General features: G+C 42.3%; 1 protein-coding gene across 5 annotated transcripts in view; it reads right to left on the bottom strand.

Annotated features, from left to right (window-relative positions):
- LIMS1 (LIM zinc finger domain containing 1) overlaps positions 1 to 25,185 on the bottom strand; it is a 67,144-nt gene that overhangs the window by 36,907 nt on the left and 5,052 nt on the right. For 2 of the 5 annotated variants that reach the window (XM_015631594.3, XM_015631587.3), the window contains exon 1: positions 3,141 to 3,586. The exons of 1 other annotated variant lie outside the window; for it this stretch is intronic. Coding sequence is in view for 1 of the 4 variants with exons in the window: in XM_015631579.3 (XP_015487065.1) it covers positions 4,720 to 4,733 (14 nt within the window). In the remaining 3 variants the exon portion in view is untranslated. Of the gene's footprint in view, positions 1 to 3,140; positions 3,587 to 3,608; positions 3,696 to 4,719; positions 4,741 to 25,185 lie in introns of those variants that run through there. 2 more of the 5 variants (XM_015631579.3, XM_015631604.3) reach the window with 2 other exon arrangements.

The following is a 25,185-nucleotide window of genomic DNA, read 5'->3' on the forward strand; positions in this document are numbered from 1 at the left end:
TGTCCCTGCCATACAATGTAAAGTAAAAACCTTTTTTTTTACTGGTTGACGGTTGCAGCCTGGTCTAGTGCAAGGTGTACTGGCCCATTGCAGGGGAGGTTCAAACTAGATGATCTTTAAGGTCCCTTCCAACCCAAACCATTCTATGATTCTATGGTGTGCTCTTCAGAGCAGTGATGCACTCAACCCACTGAAGTCCTTTGGGATTCAATGGGGCAAAGGGAAGGCAGGGTTATTGTGGTGAGAACAGTGGTCCTTTCTCATCCTGGCAGTACCAAAGGCATCTCCAGCTCCAAGGCTGGTGGCCCACAAGGTTTTGGTGAAGCATGGCAGAGATCCCTGCTCTCATTCCACATACTCTATTCCAATAATAATAAAACAATTTATAAAAGCGAATATGGGAAAATCTGTCTTCCTGAACGTGGAGCAAGGAATTTTGCTTTTCTTCTCCAAGCTCTCTCCACATGCTGCTCCATGGATTATTATATTCAGCAGGGGGAAAAAGCCCTGCAAAAAGCACAGTTTCTCCAACAAGCAACCTACTTTGGCTGAGCTTTACTATACCTCCCTCTACTGGGAAAACGCTGCCTTGTTTCTCGTGCCGGTATTTCTTCCTACAGCCAGAGGATTAACCCACACATACTTTAGTAAATCAGATTGGGGCCAAGCTGAGAGCAGAGATGAATGACAGACCAGCGGGTGAAGATGCAAGCTGGCATTATAGACAAAAATTTACGCTGTTAATCAGCAGATGATCCATGCATGAGTAGGTGTGCAAAGAAGAAAGTGTGACACAGTATGAGTCAGTTTTGTCCTGCAATTTGAACGTAAGCCTCTTAAAAAAAAGAGTGACAAGCTGGTAAACAGTTGATGCCTTAAAATGTGTAAAATTACTCATATAGACACTGTATATCATGGGGTAACATCTTAAAAAATAAAGCAAAAAAAAAACCCACACCAAAATGATGAGGAGAGGGAAAGTTTAAAGCCAATAAAACCACAGTTTAGATTAATTTTCACAGCCTAGAGCACATGGAAAAAAACCCACACGCAATTCCCAACTTGCATTTTTAGATCCAGGACCCACCCTTCTGAGTAATTTTTACTGTCTTGGAATTGAAAGCCTCTTCCCAACAGAGATTTCCAAAGCCAGTCAGAAATCCACCTTTTGCATTTAAGAACCTTGGCTGTGATGCATGAAGACCCTAAGCTGAAAAGTCTTATCTTTAAAGAAGTTTACTTCTACTTGCACTCTAATTGCACTTATTCTATTATGATGTATGAAGGGATAAATTACCTCTAGAAATGAGGGAAAAAAGCCCCCATGGCTTATTGGGTGGTTAGAAATTCCCCAGTAGATGCCACAAAAGACTGAAGAAAACTCCAAGTTAAAAAAATTTTAAAAATTAAAAAAATATTTTTATTTAATATTTAATTCAATTATTTTATTTCATTTTTATTAGAATTTAAAATTAAAAAATTAAAAAATATTAAAAAAAGAAAGAAAGAAGAAGCAGACCTAGAAAACAGGCAGCAAATGAAGGAAACAGGAAACTGCCCAGAGCTGCTGCCCCAGATACCTGCTCTGGCAGTCAGGTTTGTGTCCCGAAAGCCAGCAAGCTCTTCCAGGAGTGCAGAAAAGCTGACTGAGACATATCAGATAATTGCTGAGCCCTAGTTTAGATGGAGAGCTAGTGGGACATCTTAAAACAGGTGACAAACTGACTTTGCCCTTTCATCAAAGGAACGGGACTATTAGGAAATTTTAATTTTCCTCCAAACATCACAGTTAAAAAAATGCAAACAAGACTACAGCAGCCTGTAAACTGCTTTCTCTATTGACTACCAGCAATTACTCTCCTGGACCGTTTGCCTTATGTCTTAGAAATACTTTTCTAATGACTAACGCTCCATTACAAGCAGAGAAAGAAAAGCTCCTCATCCAGGTTTTTTGTCCTTATACTGAAATGAAATGCCAAGGAGAGAAGACAGTATGCTCCCCTTGAGAGGGCTGGAACAGGTGCTGGTAACCCTCACAACATGCACCTGGCTTGAAGGCACCACCACCTCCTGGCACACAAACAAATACAACCATGAAAGCAGTAGGTGACACTACTTCACAGATCCATGGGCTGGTGTTTTAGAAGGACAATCCAACCCTGAGCTCCCAAGAGGGCAGGCACCAGACCCTTTGAATGCTGCTGGTTGTATGCTGAGGGATGGTCAATTTAGCAGCCCAGAAGAAGCAATGATCCTGACTCCATGCCTGTAAACACACCACTCACTCAGCCATCTCACACAGTCCCTACTGCCCAAAAAACCAAGGCAGGGAAAACATATTAAGAGAAAAGGGGAGGAGGCAGTAAGGGCACAGAGAAAACACTTGAGACAGCACGGGTTAGACATACTGAAAAGTGGTTCTATACTCTGACCAGCATTTCCAAGAAAGGTAGAAAATGGTGCTTCCCTAGAGATTATCACCTTTAAATGCTCAGAAATCTGTCGTATGATGGTTTATTGTATACACGAACTAATATATTCTCTAAAGCAAAATACAGAAAGTAGATCAGGTGTCTACAAAGAATGAAGCTGAATACATGTAAAAACACTTGAAAATCACAGGCAAGGTGCAATTTTAAACAACTTTTAAAAAATCTTAATTTTTAAGTATTTACATTTTGGTTTTGAAATTATTAAAACTTGTAATTCACATCCAAGCAGAAAAAATCTGTACTGGGGAAAAAAACCCCACGGTGCAAAAGATATGAAAGTAATTCAAACTGTACATTCAGGATAATGTAAAATGGAAAAGACATCCCCCCCTCCTTCCCTTAATGCTGTAAAAATTACTTTGGAATTCAGCATAAAACATAAAAATATGATCTTATATGGAGCATATAAGATTTTTATAATATTTTAAAGCACATAATATTTTAAAGCACATTAAGATTCTTAAATCATAATATTTTTCATAATATTTTAAAGCACATTAAGATTCTTAAATCATAGCAAAAGCCTTAAACCAAAAATGCACAGCTGCGCTACAGTAAAAGCTTTGCTTCACTGGCAAAGTTACTGACTTCTGAACACACCAGAAACAACACAATTTCTGGAACAGGTGAAACAAATCTTTTCCTTACACTGGAATTACAGTTTTGGGTTCAGTTACTCCGTTGCAGTGTCCTCATCCTCAGCTAGCAGAAAACCCATCAGCAATGGTGTATCTTCAAACTGACCGTGAATCCTCTGTTCTGGGTGGGGACAAAACAGTGTCCCTGAAACCACTCCCAGTGAGAAAAGGATAAAAAACTAATGGAAATATCAAAACACCTCTGTGCATTCCAAAAACAACAAAGAACTTTGCTAAAAGCTCTGTTTACCATGCTGCTTGATGTTAGTAGTAATAAAACCCAGCAAGTAAAAGTCCTCTTCCTAACTCTATTTATCACCATTCCCATGCATGGCTCCTGCTCCCAAGAATTTCCCTGTGAATGACTAAATGTCCATACAATTCCTAGCCAGGCTGTTGGCCCAGAAGGCAGCACAATGTGCACTCCAGCAGATGCCTCAGCCAGACCCTCAGCCCCAGTGACCAGGTGGACACTTACTGTCAGCCTGTAGCCTCGCTGGCAGCACGTTCACAATGAGCAGCCTTTCCCATATAAAGCTTCATATCAAATGCCCACTGTTTGCATGTTTTCCCTGTGGTTATTACTGGTAGTTGTGATAAATTTTAAAAAAAATAATAATTTAAGTGACTCAGTAATCCACTTCCTTTTTTGACCCTGTAAAAACTTGATGCTGTAAAGAAGAGGATAAATCTACCAAAATTCACAGTTCAGCTCCACAAATTGTGTCATGCCAATTCTCCATCTCAAAAGATGGAGAAAGAGAAGGAAGAAAACCTTCCACCTCATAGGAAAGGCTATAAATTTCATTATACCATCAGCGCATGGTACAGAAGTACAAAACTGTAAGAACAGCAGAACAGCATTCCAGGTCCTTTAATGGGAAGAGCAACTCCTGGAATCACTGATGAGCAACAAAGAGTCAAGCAGGGCCACTTGAACCTATCACAAGCATCTCTGTCAGTGCCATGTGGAGTGGGAAGACTGCATCTCCCCACCTTCCCACCTGCTGAGAAAGAGGAATACCCTCTGATTGTCTTCTTTTCTGAGATGAAGGCAGACTGTCACACACTGCAAGACTACTGCCATCTCTGACAACCTCAGCACAGGACAAGGACTAACTGGGGACAAAAAATAACCACCACCTCGCAGAGGAGGTTAGGGTAGTTAACCTGCCCAGACAAACAAGTGGTGAGATGTCTCTCTTGTATGGACAGAGACTTAAACTCAGTTTTGCTAAAGCAATCTGAATCCCTGGCACACCTCAAAGGCCTCAGGCAATCCTGTGCTGGTTAAAGCAGGAATACCCTTAAAATCAACCTTTCCTCACCAGCTGCTACATAGATCTGTAACAAGTGGAGCCTGAAACCTTGCTCACCATAAGTGACAAAGAAATGAGGCCACAACCTGATCTCTGCAGGGGACACGCAGGACATGCTGCAGGCAGAGCTTGTCCCCATCTCTGTTCGTACAGCAGTACGGCTTCAGGCTTCGGTCCCCTGACTGCCACTGTGCCCTCCCAAATGGTCAGACAGGAAAGTTTCCTTACCACCTGCTTTCACCATATACACAAAATAATGCTATGCCATACCAACAGAACTGCATTTTTCTTCTCCTTCATCATGTCTCTACATCCTGTTTCTTGCTCCTATTTCTGTCTTCAGGCCACTTAACATTATCACTAACCCTTTTCTGTGTACAAATTAACAATGTAAATTATCTTTCCAAGCTGCTGTTTCCCATACTGTCACATAGTACTTCCCCATATGAACCTCTTATCTCTTCCTGCAAACACCCTTCAAGTTCAAAAGCTGCAGTAAAGTTTCATTAAACTTATCACTGGACAGTTACCCTCCTAGGCAAAATGCACTACAGCTTTGTAGTGCATTTAAAATAATGTGGCTCCTGTCAAGATAACAGTATTTTGTTCTTGAGGATGAAGAACACAACAAACCAGTTATGCAGAATGAGAGGCCTTGGTTGCAACTGCAATTCATGTTATTTAATATATTGCTCATATGCCAGTAGTTCCACTTTTATAAAAGGGCAAGGACAGTTTGTTGATTCATGATAACTGTAAAAGCTGCAACACTTCATGGTTAATGTGAATAAGCATCCGTTAAAAGGGAACTAGGAAAACAAGCATTAACTCTTCAAATAACGTTTTAAAGCATGGTTGAGCAATTCATTAACCAGTTGGCCTGGCTAAACCATGTTTTTCAGTTTTGTTCACATCACAATAGTTGGCTTTCTTTTCTCACCAACTTTTTTTCCAAAAGGGCAGCGCTAAAAGAAAATTTATGAACAAAATTATGGCCACTGAGTGCAGAACAAGACCAGCCCCAGAGAGAGACCATACTCATAGGCACTGACAGATCGTTGCAGTCTGTGGTTGCCCAGATGGGAAGCGCAGGGCAGAGTCACACAAACAGCTCCAGACAAAGTCACACAGTCAAGCCCATCAGCTGCTCCTGGCACCAGGGCTTGCTGCAAAAGGAGTCAGCAGATGTGACTCTGCAGTGATCATGAAGCTCCTGAGGTAACAGAGAGGGGGCTGGACCTGCACTAGGCATAGAATTAGACCAAGAAATTAGTCTACAAGCAAAAGATAACTAGGGAAGGGAACCACTGGTTCACATCCACATTTCCACAAATGTAAAGCATTTTTCTTTGCTCCTCTAGCAGGCCAACATGAACTGGAATTGCAGAACAGAGGTAGAGCCAAATCCCCAGAGCTGCTCCAGGTTGTTCAATACTGCAGCTTCTGGACAAGTCAGTGTCCTCTTCTTCAGGCAACAAGAGCCACCCTCTGCAAGGAGACCTTTGAGGTGCCTGCATTGCCAGGAGCTGGTGGAGAAGCCAGACAGTCACACCCTGCAGCTGTCTGCCTCATCACCCCCTGAAATCACCATCTCCGGGGCAAAACAAGCAGAAGGAAGTATGTGCTCATGCCTCAGCTGTTCCAGTTTGCCGAGGGTGTATACAAGAGATGGCTGACCTGACCTAGGAGTTCACTGCCAAGTTCCTTTTTTCTCCTTCAGACGCTCTTCCTTCCCCCTCCCCATACACTCCTTCCTCCTTCACCTTCCCCCCAGCTGCAAGGAGCTTTAGCTCATGTCTTCCTCTCTCAAGAGCTCTCTCCCAGCCATCAAAATGGGAAGACTGGGTTTGGGGGGCTGCTTAGTGAATGTAGCTGCTGTACGGCAAAGGACCACTGGGTGCCATACACAGCACAAGGGAGGAAGAAGCAGCAAGTATCCCTCTAGATCAGCAGAAGTGAGATGTTCCCTCATGATGTTCCCGGAGGCCCCGGCTGCAGCCGCCCCTCCCGCGGGCCGTGCCCGGGACCCGTGGGGCGGCCCGGCCCGGCCCGGCCCGGCTCCCACCGGCAGGCGGAGCCCGAGAGCCGCCTCTCCGCCCGTCCCCGTCCCGCCGAGGGCTCCCCTGCCCGCAGCGCCCAGCCGCCCCACACCGCCTGGCTGGAACGGCGAAGCCTGCTCAAAAAACAGGGGAAAAAAGCCCCGAACGCCCCCGGGGTTCCCCTTGCAGTCCTTCTTGTCAGTGTCATCACAGCCGCCGTTCAAAGAAGAGCCCAGGCCACCAAATGCTAACAGCATATCTACGTAAATCAGAGCTGGACTTCCAAATCAGACTGACTCAGTTCAAGTAAAAAGTCACAATCACAGCAGTTCAAATAAGAAGTTTTTCACTACGATGGTGGTGAAATACTGCAACAAGTTTCCCATAGAGCTGGGAGCTGTCCTGACCCTGGAAAGATTCGAGGTCAGACTGGATGGGGCTCTAAGCAACCTGATGGAGTTGAAGATGTCCCTGCTCACTGAAGGGACACTGGACTAGATGGCCTCTAAATGTCCCTTCCATCCCAAATTCTATGATTCTATGAAATGGAACCAAGTAAAATAGTCTGCTCTCCTAACGAGAGGACAAGCAGCCATTTGTCTTCCCTTGAACCCACTGCACTATTTGAACAACTTTTTCAGAAGGGTTACTGCTGCACCTGAGCCAGGCCTGGAGCAATGCCCTAGGATGACCCACACTGCTCAGTTGAGGGCCCCTTGCTAGGAAGTGATGGGAAACACCAGCTTCACTGCTAGGCCCGCTCTCCTCGCCATGTGTCCTCTCCTGGGCCCAGTGGCAGTGGCAGAGCTGACTGGAGCAGGAGCAGACTGCAGGGACCCGTGTGCTGGCCACGAGCAGTGCTGCATGTTGCATGGAGTTGCAGCAGCTGATCAGCGGAAGTATTCGATGTTGTGAGCTGTCAAAAGCTTCCCCTCCTCTAAAATGCTTATGAGTAACAGGAGAAAGGCTTGACTTTTCCAAAAGAATGTTGAGAAGGTGTTGAGAAGTTAAGACAACATCTGTGCCATACTGCCCAGCCTCCTCCTATGCAGTGCCCACCACAGGGGAAGACAAACCGAATGGCTACATAATGCCCAGCACAACTGGATGGTTCCTTGCAGCTGCATCCTGATGTGCAGGGAGACGCACACAGCCTGTTGCATGGACAGCACAGCCATGAGCCAAACTGACAGTCATGAAAGGTATGTCCGGGCATGAGTCCCATTTCAGGATAGCTGACTTCAACTACCTACTTCACTGTACCTGTCTCCTTTCTGACACAACAGCACACTGGAGGAGGAAATGCTACTTTAGAGAAAAAAAAAGTGACTTTAATTCCTGGGTAGGGCTATCACATCTTCTATTTCACTTACAGAGACTACAGATTCACTAAAATACCATCAAAATATATTTTCCATCCATGGATACAACCCTGTTCCTAGGTTTCAGTAAAGAAGCATGCACAAGCCAGTACATTTCCAATCTTTTTCAAGTGCTTTGTTGCTTCAACAAGGCCTCTCTGTTATCCTCCTCTGGCAGGACAACGACTCTCAGGCTTTTTCAGTAATAAACATAGAGCCTCTTCAAAACAATCTAGGTCAACCTTTCTGTATATTAAATGCAGTGTTTCCAAAATAAGATCTGTTATTCTCTGCAGGCACATCATAAAACATGATAAGGCATTTTAATAATCCTCCAAATGGCCCAGCCCATGGTCATCTGAATTCTCTTTCGTGAGTACAACTCTTTTAATTTCTCTCCATGAAATTTCAACTTCTTGATTGTGGAGCCTCTTTTCAGACTGCCAAGATAATTTTAAATTCATTTCCTGTATCCCTAAAGGCTTCTCCAAGCCAAGGACGTCCACAAACTTCGTAAGCCAACTTTCAGCTGCAGCATCCAAGTAACTGATCAAGTTGTTAAATGCAAGTGGTAAAGGAGAGAATTCCTACAAGGTGTGTGTGATCAGGCAGGTTCTGTTTAGGGGGGTCCTGTTGGTGGCTCTGTGTCAAAACATCAATTCCTATCCAAATGCTTCTTTTCACACAGCTGCATACCTCCCTTCCAGCAATTTCACCTAGACTGTTATTTCCAAACTGCAACATGATTCTCTTAAAACCAAGCACTGAGTCCAAACTAATATGCCTTGCAAGGGGATGATGAAGGAACAGGAGGAGGTATCAGCAGCACTTACAAGAATGGTCCACAACAAGAGCAGGCAAGTAGATACACAAGAGAATTTGCAAAGCTTGTGCTCCAACAAAGTCAATCACCGTTACTTGAATTCTAAAACCTCTTTCTCTTGTTTGATAATGCAAATTTGTATGAGACAGCATCAGCAGATACATCTCATTTATTTCCTCCTTTCTGTTTATAAGGGACGCTCATCTGCCAGACCTGGAAAATTGGCTGCTTTGAAATGATCTGTTCTTAGAAATCCATGTGGCTCTTTTAATGATGTATTATTCAGTAAATGCTTATATACTGACTGTTAGTGGCACTCATGGCTTGCTAGGGTTCAAAGTTAGGCTGACTGAGCTTTCATTCTCCAGCTGCCTGGTTTTGCCACCATCTTCAAATATAAATACCGTGGCAAATCTTCTGGATGTCTTCTGGGGCCTCTTACACAAGCTCTGAAAAAGAATCCCTAATAGGCCAAACAGCAGTCTCTGAATCATCAAGTACTACTGCTGCAATATGTGCACAGTATTAAGCCAAAATATTAGAGAAATTGTATCACACTGGTTGACATTAATGTTATGAAAAGCGTTCTTCCTCACCATTACTAATGTATATTATTATCTTTAAGGATTAAATAGGAACAGTGGCAGCCAAGGGAAAATAAACAACATGCAACCAGGAAGGTTATGCCTCTGGAATAGTACCAAAAGGACCAAAAGGACCAAAAAACAAATCTCTTGTGAGAAATTTTTGACACATTTCAGCCTGGATCTCGCTCCATTCAGCTCCAGGGTTTCATTAATGTTCTCCCTTTTCCCTGGGGTTTTGTGAAAGAGGAAATGAGATAACGCCCAATCCGTCCCTGTTACAGCGCTCCAGCCCTTTGAACAGCACTCAGCAGTCACACTGACTAACACCATCAGTAGCTGCTTTCCTCCCAAACTCACTGGCAGGGGCCCAGGGATCTCGCCTCCCAGGCGTGCTGCCACCAAACTGAGGCCAGCTGGCTGAAGACGGCCACTCTGCTTTCCTTCTGCCACACCTCCCTTCTGCTAGTCACAGTTCCACCCATCAGGAGTCTGGAATTTAAACGACTCCTTTCCCCCTCCCAATGGTACCAAGTAATTTGTGCTTGGCATTGTCTCACCTTGCAAGGGCTTGCCCCACTCCTGAGCCTTCACAAAATGCAGGCAGTGGCTTGGCTTGTGAAAAAATCCCTGCATCCACAGCACCAGCAGACGTTAACTTTGTCCTTGAATCTCAGAGCCAACTCAGAATTCTCTGGATGAAGGATCAGCCAAGGTAATGTCTGTCTGGACTTGCCCACCTGGCCAGGGCTGGACCACAGGGCAGAAGAGAGAGTTGGGGCATAAATGCCAGCCCCAACCCGAGTGAAAAGGCACTGCAAAGACTGGATTTCATTCAAGCTCAGTTTGTTCACTGCTCAGACTAAGAAGCTTCGCAGAATTATTTGTCTGTGGCAATCCTCCATTCAGCTATGAACTTCTGGATTGCTGGTCAATTGAAGCACAAAAAAGTTCACAAAGAAGTATTACATTTAAGAATACTATTAGAGGAATAAATGTAGACATCAGCAGAGGGAAAAACAAGTTATTACATTCCAGACCAGTGAAGATGAGCTCAGTGAAACAACTTAATTGTTTGGAGGGGGAAAATACAGTGAGTCACCTTTTAAAATTTCAAGTGTTCTCAGTACACTCTCTCTCTCACAAGACTCCAAAGTACTTTATAGACTCAGAAAGAGCCTATGGGCTCTCTAATTCAAAAACCCCACCTATGAATAAGTGTTTTGATTATTGGACTTCCTTCACATTATTAGCTGGGTCCCAGGTTTGAAGAAATGTGTGTTCCAACATGAAACTGCCTTCAAGTTTTTTATTACACACTGCTTGGCCTATTTGAATATTTCTCAAGAAACAGATATTATTACCACATATGTGTGGCATTGACAACTTCTGTGCCACCATGCTGCTCTCCTCTCCCATCCTTCTCCCACTCTATTTTTGGGGACAGAGAAAATGACCAATGCAAAGACTTGTATAAAAATTCATCTACTCCAAGTAGAAGGATTTTATAAGCAACTGGAAACGCGTGCAACATTTCTTTCTGAAGGTCTTAATAGCCTTAAGTACTTTTATTCAGACAGCCCTTCCTAGTCCACGTGTCTGTCTTGTGTATCATTGCAGTAAACCTCAAGGACTACACCCACTCAGGTCAAGAGCAGTGAGGTCATGGATCTGCAGAAATTACCCTTGTATATAATTGATTCCCCCTTCTGTTACCCACAGGGATTGCCAGTCCCTGCACACTCTCCCCTCCTTCCTCAGCACTCTCCTCTTCCCTCACAAGTGGCTTATCCAGGGACTTTCCATATGGGTGCTTTTCCAGCAGCACAGCAGGAAGGTGCAGCATTGTGTGCAGCAACACAGCCACTACTGCGTGCTCTCTGCTGTAAGGAGCAAAAGATACCACCAGAAGATAAAACCAAAATAACTTTTTTTTAAAGTTAAAGAACTTTAACTGTAATTATTCACCATAAAAATCTTGTCTTTGACCTTACAAACATAAACTTTAGTGCTACTACTAACAGGAACTGTGAAGAATGCTGGTTTGTAGGAAGTCAATGCACATATTTTAAAGCTCTTGCTATCAATTCTGCTTTATGTGACAGAACATATGCAATAACCTTCCAAGCTGACATCAGCACCTTATTCTTTTTTTTTTTTCCCTGAAAAATAGGGATACTTTATAGCAAAGCAGGAAAGTCTTGTCTGCAAGATAAACTAAGGTACCACTCCATTCTGCTCGCTGTAACAAAACCAATCATAAAGGGGAAACAAGAATAGTTATCTTATAAATCACATTTGATCACCTTACTGCTTATTACGGACTAATAAACTATAACTAATTAACATCAAAACTTTTTTGCTTGAAATTCTACCTGTGGAATATTAAACATGCTGTGATTTCAGAACTGTATCCCTCTTGCAGCTTTACCTGATTTTGCTTATTTTAGGTAGGAAGAAAGGGATGTCAAGGCAGTCTGTCATTCCTCAGATAACTGCTTTACCTATCAGTCCTCCACTGGCTACTTCCCTCTGCTATGTACAGATCTGACTCTATAGTGTTTAAGCATCTCATGGTCCTTAACACTATTTGTCCTCAAGCACTCCAGTAAGACAAGGTGGTGTGGAACTCAGCTGGCAGCTCTGGAGCTGGGACAGAGGCAACACCACTTATCAAAGACTCGGGAGCAGAGGACGGTGCAGCACAGGGGACCAAATCCTGCTCTGGACTCGCATCCTTGCCTCAGACTACATGAAGTCTGGAGATACACTCTAGCAGAAAGGTTGCTTAGTTAAAAATGAAGAGATAAGAAATGGAGCAATTTAACTTGAGCAGAAGGGAAGGATTTCGGGGGTCTCAAGCAAAGCCCTCGTTAGCAGCACAGTCCCACCCCAGGTTTGGATTTGCAGCCTGTTTGCTGGCTGGGCTGAGGGTCTCTGGCATTTAAGAGCCAGATCTGAAAGTGCTGGGTGGGGACATAGCTAGACAGGGGATGTCCATCTGTCTGTCTGTCCCACTCCTTTTCCTACTCCTTTTTCTGAGTTTTTCAGACTAGGCAGTCTGAAGAGTGGGAAGTGCTTTCCTTGCAGCAGGGGCCTGTTTGGGTACTCCGGTGATGGCCATTAGGACAAATTCATGTTCATAACTCCATGCAGGGTGATGCTGCAGAGGCACCTGAAAATTGTTCAGCTGTCATGGGGAGCAAGATCATGCTCCTGCAGCCCACCAGAGGCCATCCTCCAAAGCACCTTGGCAGGCTCCTGCATTTTCATTTTTGAAGAGGGCAGGGCAGCATTTCTCCTGAGAAAAGGAGTGGCAGGACAGAAGGAATCCAGGCCCGGAGGCACAGCGGGGTGGATCAGTGGGAACACCGCACAAAACACCTTATCTCCACATTTGCTGCACTCTGCCAGCCCTGACAATTACAGCACCACATTTGCCACCCCTTGGCCTCAGTCACCCTTGCCTAGTCCTTCCCTTAACCGTCATCAGTAAATGGAGCACCAGAAACAGGCATTTCATTTTAGGAGAAGAGAACAGCTCTTTTGCCTGCACTGGGAAACCAGCCAGCTCCCATTCAAATCAAAGGCAAGGGATCACGTGAATGCATTTCAGTTCATTGCACTGGTGAGGCAGGCTGCAAACAAGCTTCCCTTTCAACCAGACCCCTTCATTTATGTCTTCTGTTGGGGAAGTGGTGGTACATTCAGCCAAATTACCTGGGGGATGCATCTCATAATACAGTGTCTGAGAGCTGGGAGTAGGTCATATTTGCAGAAGGCTGAATTTAGCAGGGCCACAATCTGGTGGCAAATAAGGGGAAAAAAAGAAAACTAATTTTCCATCTGCTAGAGATGCAGTCTCCAAATTATTTTTATTGCGTACTTTTATCAGTAAAAAAAATTAAGCTCATATCCCCAGTATGTGTACATTTATTTATTCATAAATTGTGTGCATGCAGTTCCAACATCACACAAGGAGACTGTAGGGGTTGAAGAGCTGGTTACATCAACTGTCATCTGCTCACCAGTATTGGCCCAGCACACAGGCTCTTATGCCAGTACCACCATCAAATACTCCAGGGCAACTTTCAGGTAGCATCAGTCTCAGGAAGGAAAAGGAAAACAAAAGGAAACATAAACAAAAGAAAAACAGCACAAGGCTTCTTGAGAGCAAGAGTGTATGGTATTTCTCAAGAATGTTTTTTCCCCTTAAAAGTAATTTTTAAAGCCTCTCTGGATACACACCCTTAATGAAAGAATGTGAGGAAGGAGCATTCACAGAGATTCTAAAGGCAACCTAAATATGGGTCACATATGTGTTATGAATATAAACAAATATGTTCAGATAAATAATTACTGTCATGGTTTACCTTTAACAACCAGATGAAAACAGAGGTCTTAGGTCAGTACTAAGCTGCAGTGGGTTTTTGGCACATCATTCACGCTTCCTCTGACAACAGGCATTCCCATTTCAATTTCTCTTTACTTCTAACTGCTATAAAAATAGCAACTTATCAAGTAATGAAGCACATCAAATACTCAGCATATAAATAAGTAAAAAGATCAACAACATCAGGTGTGAGGTAAGGTACAGGTCATTTTTATTTGTATGGAAAAATAGGGCAAACTTAGAAGAACAAGAGCAGTAACAGAACTAGTATTACAATTATATGCTTATTTTTTGCCTTAATTAATTTTCTTATGGCAAGTTACATGCTTATATCAATGATAGCAATAGATAAGGATAATATAAGTCCTAGACAGATGTGCTTTAACCTGGAACTTCCACAGGCACTCAAAACTTATGAACTGATTTGAAAATAGTGCTGCCATACAGCTCAAAAAAGCCTGACGCACATCTTTCAGAATAACCCTCACCACCCTAATTGGAGCATAACACTTAGCAGAGGAAATGGAAATCCCCAGATGTTTCACTTGACAAAAAGTAAAAGTGAGTTCTGTGTACTAGATATTCCAAAAACAAGAAGTTATTTGCAAAATTGACTTCCCTGCTTTCTAAGTAATACAGATCTGCAAGGGTGTCAAGCCACTTTGAACACAGCCCATAACAGAATTCATTCAGGACTGCAAAAAAGTTCCAGCGTAAACCATCTTTATTTTACTAGCATTTTTAGATCATGGTAATGTCAGTAACATACGATTACTAATCTTGATGCATTAAGAGGCTACAAAACTAAATTTTAAGAAGTTTGCTTGTCTCTCAGACTCCTTTTTTGGTAGCTCTGATCTGCTACTGAAAAACGAGGCATCAGTCCAACATAAAGAACAAGCCTGAGGGGGGAAATAAAAAAAAAGTCTTTGAATATTACTCCAAAAAAAATCCAGTAGTTCTTTCGACAGAAAGAAAAAGAGGAAGAAAAGCATTTTCATCTGCACGGACATATGGAAAAACAATTTGGGATCCTTCAGATTCAGGGGGGAGAAAATGCAGAGAAAGTTTTAATTAAAAAAAAAAAAACCCAAACCAGCCCAAGACAGCCCCACTCAGCAGCACGAGCTCAGGTATAGGAGTCAGCTCCTCACATCCTCACAGCATCTCCTGTGTGCCCTGCTCCCTACCTCACCCCAGAGACCACCCCATCACTGCCATGCTGTGAAATGTGAGCAGGGACAACTGGGAGCAAAGCAGAGGCTTTTTGTCATTTTTAGTTCCCCCATGACTGTGAACATGCAACCCAGGAAGAGACAGCTGGTCAGACGAGAGCCAAAAAAATCCACTAATTAATGCTGGTGTCTGCAACAACTAGAGATTTAAAACACAAGAATTTCCACCTCAACATGAGGAAGAACCTCTTTACATTGAGGGTGGCAGAGCACTGGAACAGGCTGTACAAGAAGGCTGTGGAATCTCCCTCCAGAAGACATTCAAAACATACCTGGATCCATTCCTGTGTCACCTGCTCTTGTTGACCCTGCCTTGATAAGGGGGTTGGACAAAATCATCTCCAGAGGTCACTTCCAACCTTAATAATTCCACAATTCTGTGATTTATGTGACACATTTATTACCAATTTTTGAGCTTCAAAATAAGGGGGTGGGGGGAGGGGGGCAGTTACATTAATGTGAAAAGAAACTACCCATGCTAACTATTTAAAATAAAACAAAAGGAGAAAAACAACAAAAAAAAAGAGTGAAAACAAGAATTCAGTAAAAGATGTCAGACACGTACTCTAATTTCAAATCTTATCTTTCAGGCTCGGCCTCTGGCTGTTCTTCTGCGCCATTTCAAGTTACTTAAAACTTCTTGCAGTCATTGCAGACGAAGCAGTTCAGTGCAGATGGGATTTGCAGGGAATCTTTTTCCCACAGCAGGATGTGGAGACAAAGGCAGCAATAGGAGAGACAGTTTGGTTAGAAAAAGCTGATGCAGTAAGAGAGGAGTTCAGATGATGGATGGTGGGAAGGAGGAGAAGGCAATTACCATAATTGGTATTTTGGAAGGCACAGCCCATAACGGGAAACAATGAAGTTTCATCCTGTAAAGTCCAACATCCCACCAAGTCCCAGTACGTTCCAGATTTATTAGTGGTTAAGAGTAGATACTTAAAAGAAAGCACAGGAATTCCAGTAAATGAATTCAAGACAGTAATAAAGTCAGAGAAGATGACATACACCAGTATTATATGAAATACAGTATGTGAAATGAAAGTGAGACTCAGGGGAGCACCTTCAAAAAAATGGTTGGGAAAATGTTTCTGAACTTCTGCTGACATGAATGAGAACAGCTTCAGATACTCATTTGTTCCCAAAACAGGACTCGTAACCCAATGCCTTCTCTTCCTGGGTTCATTACAGAAAATCAGCTTTTTAATTATCCATATTTAAACAATCCTGAACTATTCTGTATCTAAAACTTGAAATTAAAACTTATTTTCTCAAAAAAAAACCTCAACTGGCCCAAAATTCCTTTAAATTGTGCTTTTTCCATGTGCACATCTTTCAGCCAATAAATGTCAAAAGACATTAAAAACAAAATTAACTCAGCCCTCAGATTTAATCACCAGGGCAAGGAACCATGGAACAGCAACTATATACTGGAAGAAGCAAAAGGGAAGAAAGAGAAATGAAGATAAAATTTCCTTGTTCTTGTCAGAACAGCCACAGGATTTCCCACTGAATTCCCTTCTGCTAGAGTGATCTTAATAAATAGGTTTTTTGTATGTGGATAAAGTGCAATTGAAATGCATGGTTTTATTAAACTTTAGGGAGTTAAGATAGGCCAGCCATGCCAAATGGCACATACCTACCCAAAGGGAGGGATGAAAATTACTGGGGGGGACTGTGCTATGCTGCTGTCACCTTCAGGACAGGAGGAGAACACTTTGCTTTTGGGCTCAGAGCAACAGCCTCTACTCAGGGAGGAGGTTGCTTCATCTTCAAGCCAATCATTAATGTATGCTTCCACTGCTCAAAGGAACCTTCCCAAACACAGAATAATCAGTCCAATCAACCTGGAAGTGCGAGCATAAAAACAAAGGATTCATAAACCAGTTACCACTAAGGAGCAACAGGGGCTGCTTTTCCCTCATAAGGTAGGAGATGAAATCCCAGTTCAAGAGTACCTCATTGCTGATGTTCTTAAGAGCAACACGTTTGGGAAAGCAAATACTTCCTTTGTTTCATTTGCTGGTCGTGTGTGTTTGTTTTTAAGCTTTCTTTTTCCCAAACAAACAACAACAAAATCTGTGTACCATTCCTGGCTTGCTCTCTGACCTTCAGCAAGTTGCCACCTCCTTGAAATTACAATTCAGAGACAGCTTACACACAGCCTGTTTCACAGCTTCTCAGGGGGGATCAAACATGCTGCAGCAGGATGATGCTGAGTACCAGTCCACTAGAAATTTTCCTATCCTGACCAGATTTTTTTTTTTTAATTATGGCAGGTAACCTGTCCTGCTATGACACCTGAAGTTACCTTTAGTCTTCCAACAGCTGGCATAAATTCTGTGCTGTGTGCTCTGCCCAGTTAAACAGAGACATCATTCGTGCCTGTGTCTGACCGTGTTCCACCAAGTGGCATTGTACATAAGTGTAAACCCAGCCTTAAGCTCCACTTAGACTTACCAGTGTGCCCTGAAAACTACCAACATTTTAATCTTTCCGAAAGTGGGATAGGAACCAGAGGTCTTTATAGCCCAAACGAAATCTGCCAGTACTGTTCATCGGAATAAAACATACTGTAAAATGTTAGCCCCTTCTAAAAATCCCATTGCAGCAGTTATCCTTCTCATTTTACTGGCTTTTAGCAACCACTAATTAAAGCACTCCCTCTCCCACCCCCTCAACTTTTGGGATGCTACAATAGGAATGCTGCAGTGTGAAACCAAAAGTAGTCCAATCATCTGTTTATTGTCACATTGACTTGATTCTGCAAGGGCAGTAATTCTGTTCTAACTAACATTGCCTTGCAACTATCCTCTTCAGAAATTGGCTTTTCCAAAAGCATTTATAAAGGAGATAATAACAGGTAGCTCAGAGCAGCCCAACCAACTGCTCAGCATTCAGCAGAAATCACCAGCATAAATTACCTAGAAATGCAAAAAAAAAAATAAAAAAAAATACAACACTCACAGAGACTTTGATTTCAGCAACTTAATGGATAGATCATTACAGTTGTACAAAATCAAATCTAGTTCATAGACAAAAGGGGGATGACACCAAATTAAGAGAAATATTGTTTTTACCATTAAACCCCAATGTGCTGTTCTTAATATCACTGAAAAATACTTGTATAATACTGACTAAGGCAAGAAACATTGAGCATGTGGTATAAATTCTTAGAAACCACTTTAGAAACCACAGTGATTTTGATACTGTTATCTTCATCTTCTTTCTTTAACCTCTTCAGTACTGAACTGCCTGGCCACAGGTGATTCAGAGCCCCACAGCTTGTGGGATGCATCATATGTCATTAAAATCCTCTTGACCAAGCTGATGTATAAATGTCAACTTTCCTGCAGGTCTTTCATTCATGTGGATCACTCACTAACACTGCTACAAGGCACTTCTCCCCTGCTCTCTTTCTTGAATGGGTATTCTCACTGTGTCAAAATTTAATTAGTACAGAACATCACCAGCCTCAGAGGGGACCCATGTGTCCTCAGAGATCCCCTGACCTCACCTCTGCCAGAGGCAGAGCCTGGCTCTCAGGCAGGTCACCAGGAGCTCCACAATCCACGGTTCCATGGATACCAACTCCACTCCAACCCCCACCCATCTGCAGCAGTAACTCCACTGCCCAACTCAGAGCTCAGCTCCCTTACACAACTCACTTGCTGTAAAATTCACACCTCAGAGAGATGTGACAGGACTCACAAAAGCCCCCGTGAACAGGAACCTCCTCCCTGCTTACCCATCCATAACCACTTTGTTTGCACCAAAGAACAACATGCAGGCCACCACCAAGTGGCTACTGGGCTAAAAATGTAAATTAAATTATACCAGTTAGCAGTACACTGGGTTAATACACAACTTCTTAACTCTGCTGCATAAGACTGAAACTAAACTGTCATTTGGGCTCTGACCCTATGAGCAAGCAGACCTGTGACAGTGACTCGCTCTGCTTTTCTGATTTTTCTTTTCTTTCACACATTTTCATTTGCATGGCCATTTGCCAAACTAAGCGAACCCAGCTGCAGCGAAAAAAATGGCATCAAAGGCATCACAGAGATCTGTTGAAAAATACTGTAAGTAAATTCAGTGTATTAAAAAAAAAGCTGGAACAGCCTTAGTAGTATTTCTAAAAACAAAATATAAAGTACACAAAATATACTTTGCTATTTATCAAATCCAGTGTATGACAACTTCAGCTGAAGGCATTTATCTGTAGGCACAGGGGTGTGACATTGGCCAGGCATGCTGGATCCATCTGTCTAATAACCAGCTGCTCTTCTTTAAATATGAGAAATAAGAGATTAGGAAAATATCCTCCTCTTACAAGGCTGACCTTACTGCACCATCCATACAGAACTAATTCAGAACAGTGAATGTTCAGAACAGTTTTGTCCCTATACCTCAGACAAAGCAGCAAGGTTTCAAAGCTGACAGAACTAGTTTCCAAGTATTAGCAGATATTTTGTCTTATTTGGATATTGATATTCCATTTATGGACCCTTAAGACTAAACCAAACTCCATTAAAGAGGGCAAACATCATAGAGTTTGATAATTCCTATCCTGCATGTGACAATAAAGAAAGCAGAATTTCAACTGGCTTTGAGGAAAATTGTTTAAGACTTGCTGTCTTAACTATATTCGTTTAACACACTAACCTCTAGAATTTGCACATTATCAAAAACATTAAACAGTGAGAGGTCAAACATAAGGTCATTTCTTAGTCCCTAACAACATGCTGAAGATAACCAAAATGGTGAAGAATTCTCCGTTTATATTCATCCAGTCTTAAGGAATTGTCACAAGGCTTCATTAATCTATTTCTATTGAAGTTAATAACAGACCCCTGCAGATTTGAAAGGAACTTGACTGTGAGTAGGGGTCATGCAGGCAGTAACTATGCAGAGAGCTTTAGTGAAGCAAGCAGTAGCACCCTGGCCAGCTTGCCAGAACTGAGCTCAGTTTGGCTCTTCCTGACTACTAAATAAGCCAACAATCCCTGACTTCAGCAGTTTCTTTTCCCTTGTACATAAGTTATGAGTGCAATTGGTTCACAGCACAGCATCATGGCTCTGTGATGAGGAGAAAGCCACTGTTGCAGCATGGGTTGATGAAGCACTGAAGACGTGTGCCCTCTGTAAACGTGCACATTTTTTAGCACAGAAAATGCATATTTACAGAAGTAAAGAAACAGGATACACCTGAGCTATTAGGAAGTCAAACATTGTAGTATGCCATGATAAGGTAATAAAAAAATGATAAGGTACGTAAGATAAAAACTCTTCTGGTGCTGAGAAAGGACAGGAGAGGCAGAATTTCTGGGTGAGGTGGCCAGGAGGGCTCCAACATGCATATTACCATGTAGGCTGCCAACTACTGCCTTGTGTTTGGATGCTCCCAAATGCTCCTACTTGTTTCCCTCAACTTTTTTGTTCCTTACATGGGGCAAGCTTTGCATAATTGCAGGAAGCCCATGAGGATAGATAAGGCAGGAAGGTCTGTAACCTTCACAACTCATGGAGCAGCCATCTGGCTGTGCCATACCACACCATCAGCTTCTGCTCAGGTATGCAGCACTCTAACTAAAGGGGCAGGTGCAACTTCCCAGCATCCAGGACATTTGTGCAGATGACAGGAAGAACCCCTTGCCACAGTGCTTTTGGTGCCACATCATCATCTGCTGAGGTTTTAAAATCTTAGTTGCCAATGATGCATTTCTTGCTTTGGAAGAAAGACTTCAGAAGGGGCACCCTGAGCTTGTTTATATGCCTGACCAGGCAATTGCTAATAATAATTTGGAGACAACACCCTATTGCAACACCTGCCTGTACACAATGAACAGAGTTAAGGAAAAAATTATGGCAGAAACACTTTAAAAAAAATAATTAAAAAAACCATATTTTCTCCTGCCACTTCTCTTACCTGTGTAGTTGGTTTAAGTATTTTACGTGCCAGATAGATGAATGTTACAAAAAAAGCATATAAAGAGAATTCAGAACACAGGTTCACTCAACTCTCCCATACACCATGAACTGTGGGGGTAAACTCAGGTCCTGCTAACTAAGGACACATGTTTTGCACTTCAGTTCTTGGCTTCAAGGAAATTAAAATTTAAACTCATACCTTGACCAGAGTGAACTCAGGAATTTATTTTAAGGGCTCTGCATAAGCAGGACTGTATTGTCTTCAGACTAAATAAAATAATTTGACTATTTTTACTTAGATACATTTCACTGTCTATCAATTGCTGAAAAGTATGTCCTTTTTAAACATTTTTAATGTTCACATTAAGATAACAATACTTGAAACAAATATGATTTCCATGTCCTCCTGGACTTTTCTTAGTATCATAAGGAAGAAAGCACAGGAAAAAGTTCTCAGTAAATGCAATTCCATTCATGCCCTTGCAACACTTCACTCGACCAACAATTCACCACCAAAACATGAAATATTAGATATTGACAGCACCAATGCTTTTACCTTTTATTAAACTTTAAATCAACATGAACTTTATAGCACATGATCTCTGTAGTATAAAGAAAGCATTTTTTTAACTATGGATTTCCTTAATTCAGGTAGACCCAGCCTTCCCTGCATCTCCAAGAGCAGCTCCAAGAACATTACTATTTAAACCATGAACACAGAGCCGATGTATTACTCTTTCCAAGTCTGAAAAACCTCTTGACTTGGAACTAAAGCTCTGCTCATTTTGCATTTGCTTTCATGACAAAGGATTAATGGCAAGTAAAAAAATCAGGACTCAGCAACTTTTCACTATATTCCACTCCCACTGCAGCAGGGACAACCAGCAAATACCAGTGCAAACCAATGAAGGAACATTACTCAATACATAAGAGAAAAATCCTCTGCTTGACATTTGTAACATCAACACCCTTCATGCCTACACATGCGGGACACTAGAAGACAGCTTTCAGTGGTGCAGTTTCTTCTGTGGGAGAACAGAGCCCTTCTTCCCATGCCACACTACCACCACCTAGCCATAACCAGGGTTAGTAATGGCTGTGGTGGCTACAGTGGCTCTGCTGGGCACACAGGGACTGAGATCCCAGCATCTGCCCCATCCCCTCCCTTCTGTGAACTCCGGTGCTTGTTTTTGTATGTGCATGGAAGTTAGCACTGCTGCACTTTTTAACTGTGTGCTATTGGACTTAACAGAAAATCCATTATTAAAATCAAGCCACTACACAGCTAAACATTACCAAAATCCACCAGGTAAAAATTATTAAACCACTTTTACCTCAGATGACACAAAATACTCATTATGTAATTCTGCCTTCATTGGGAATCTGTCCTGCCTGAAACTGCCCTGAAAAGTATCACCAGTATCACACAATGACGTTAAACTTCTTGAATGTCTCTTTCAAGTACAAGTTGACAAAGCTATTCATAAATTAATAAACAACCCAAGGTGAGCAGAAAGATTTCTCATGAAACCTGAGCAGCAATGCAATATTACTGTTCCTGGATCCTTTGCCATTTTATCAGGTGCTAGTAATTCTCCCAAGGGCAATGTCAAGGATCCTCTTAACTGTACTGTTTGCCCATCTCTGCATGGTAATGATAAAAATATTGATTTTCACATTTTTGACTCTGATGCAATTTGACACAAAAAGTCAAAATTATTTCCCCTTGCAGGACATCAGCAATCACAAGCACAGAGAACTCTACTCTGATCAAAATGAAGTAGCCTTGCTAACACATGACACTGAAAAGAGTGCTTCATTTGCTCTGTAGTTTTCAAAATGAAGGCCTGGTCCAGCAGTAGATTTTAATGCAGGCTGTGGAGAGGATAATAGAATGGTTTGGGTTGGAAGAGAGGTCTGCCTTGGGCAGGGACATCTTCACCTGGATTGGATGGGTCTGAAGAGCAGCAGCTGCAGGGTGAGATTTGCCTTGGGTATGAGCTGACACCCAGGAGCATCCCACCTTTCCTTGGGAACCCTGACACATTGAACACCCCACTACCCCTGAAAACCCTCAGATCCTCTCCAGGTCCTGCTGGAGCCAAGTTTGATAATTCATATCCTGCATGTGACAATAAGGAAAACGAGGCTCTTAGACAAAGTTTGGAAATTTTGACCTTTAGGCTTAACATCATGTATAGCCACCAGCAGTATTCCAGCCCTCCCCCCTCACTTCATCTGACTGCAAAGCTCTGGCACAACTCACCTCTCCTCCACCCAAAGCCAAACCCCACATGGTGACTTGACAGCCCTGTACCAGTGCCTGAAGAAATCCAGCTTCCAGCATGGCACTAAGTGAGGCTGTACAAAGCCATTTCAGAAGGGACATCACATGAGCTGGATGCCCATGGAGAAAGGGAGTCTCTTCACTTTGAAAAGAGAGAAATTGTAACTGTGGGAGAATTCAACAGAGAGAGATTTATCCCAGGGCTGAGAGCCCTTCAGTCCCCCCTCCTTGCCCCTAGACTGTCCTGGCACTGTGAGTTTCTTTTATTTTTTTTTTTTTTAATGAGAACCTGAAATAGTTCTTCAGTGTTTGAATGAGCAGGAAATCAGCCAAAAGAATAAGACCCATTGGCCTTTATATTATTTAAAACAATTAACAATAAACTGCTATTCTCTGATATAATTACAGAAATCATACTTCTTTGATGCACAATACCAAATGAGGCCACTAAAGGGGCAAAAGGAGGTAGATTTTTTCTGGGAGATAAGTACTTTTCTAAATAACACCTACCCTGAGGATCATATTTACACAACTATTTCAACAAACAAGACTTTTGAAAGTCTGCTATAATCCACTAATGAGAAAAGATCAAAGAAACTAACAGGAAGGCCAGGATGCAATCAAAATATTTGATCAGTGAGTGGTTTTGTATCCAAGCCATAAACTCAAGGGAATTTCATTGGAAGCTGTGGGAGGAGAAGCTGCTGTGAACACCTGGAGATTATGTGGTCATGGCAGATGGAGCCCCTTAGGGGAATCCTCACACTCCCCTGCCATCCCTGCATCCCTCCCTGCACAGGACACCACCAGCACCCACCACCCCTGGCTTCCCATCATTGTCAGCACAGCTATGTTAAACAACCAAGGGTGGAAATTTTACTTGTTCTCCTAAATCCCACCACCTCCCCCACTAAAGTTAAATATTTGGCCTTTGGTTAAACTAAATGGATTTTTGTTTTTCCTTTCAGAGCGGTCTCACGATCTCCGTGTGACCCCGGTGGGAGGACAGAGAGAGGCTGGGAGACCCCACCATGCACTCAGAGCACTGCCAGAGCCCAGTGAGTGTCAGCCCACTCAGTAGCAGAGATGGGTGTAATAAGTTTTCAAATACTTCCTTTCTCCTTTTTTTTTAATGAAAAAAAAGAACAAGGGAAAAGCTACTGGTATTTTCTGATTTTCCTCCTCACACTTTTTTTTTTTTTTAAATACATACTTAACAAACATTAAACAACTACATGTTTGAATGCAACTCAAGGTAAACAACAGCTTTGATAGTTTAATTTTTGAAAAAAAATAGCAAATTCTCACTTTCTTGAAAGGCTTTACTTTTACTTATTTGTATATTCCCTAGGTTATCAGCACATTTCCTTTTGCTTTTCTGAGAGCAATATACATGTCCTTGTAACCAGAGAAGTATGGGAAATTCTGGAAACATCCAACTGTGTATAAATTCTTAAAGTTCAGACACTCTAATAGAAAACAAGTACCTCTCTGAAACAAACATCTCCAGATGTTTTAACATATTTTTATATATAGATAGATATATATATATAAGATGTGACTCAGGCACGGAAAGCCAAAAGAATGTTCTCATTTCCTGAGACTGGCTAACAAAAAGGAAAAAAATGTGAATGAAGGAACAAAGATTCAAAAGTAAGCTTTTTCTTAAGAGCAGCAGCTTTAAAATGCTTCACTTCAAATCCTTTTTTCATATAATCAGAATATTGCCTCTCTCTTGCAACTGCATAGACCCACAAAAGAAAACACAGAAAGGAGATAAAATGTTTTCTGGGCTGTTTAAAGTACTACAGAAATGTCTCATTAGAGAAGTGCCTGTCCTTGTTTCAGTTCCAGTGAAGCTCATCGACACCTCCCAACAAGTCCCTCTCCCACAGCCTGCCTTATCTCCAGGGCACAGTGGTTGAGAAAAAGCCGGCAGCCACGTGTGCTGTGGCTGCCCCACAGCTCTGTCTCTGCATGGCAGGTCTCAGCCTGCAGGAGCTCACAGCAGATCTTGCTCCATTTTTTTATTTTTCCTGACAGTACAAGTGGGTACAAACAACATACAGTTCCTCTGGGACCT

The sequence above is a fragment of the Parus major genome, chromosome 1 (assembly GCF_001522545.3).
Source record: "Parus major isolate Abel chromosome 1, Parus_major1.1, whole genome shotgun sequence".
In the NCBI taxonomy this organism is placed as follows: Eukaryota; Metazoa; Chordata; class Aves; order Passeriformes; family Paridae; genus Parus; species Parus major.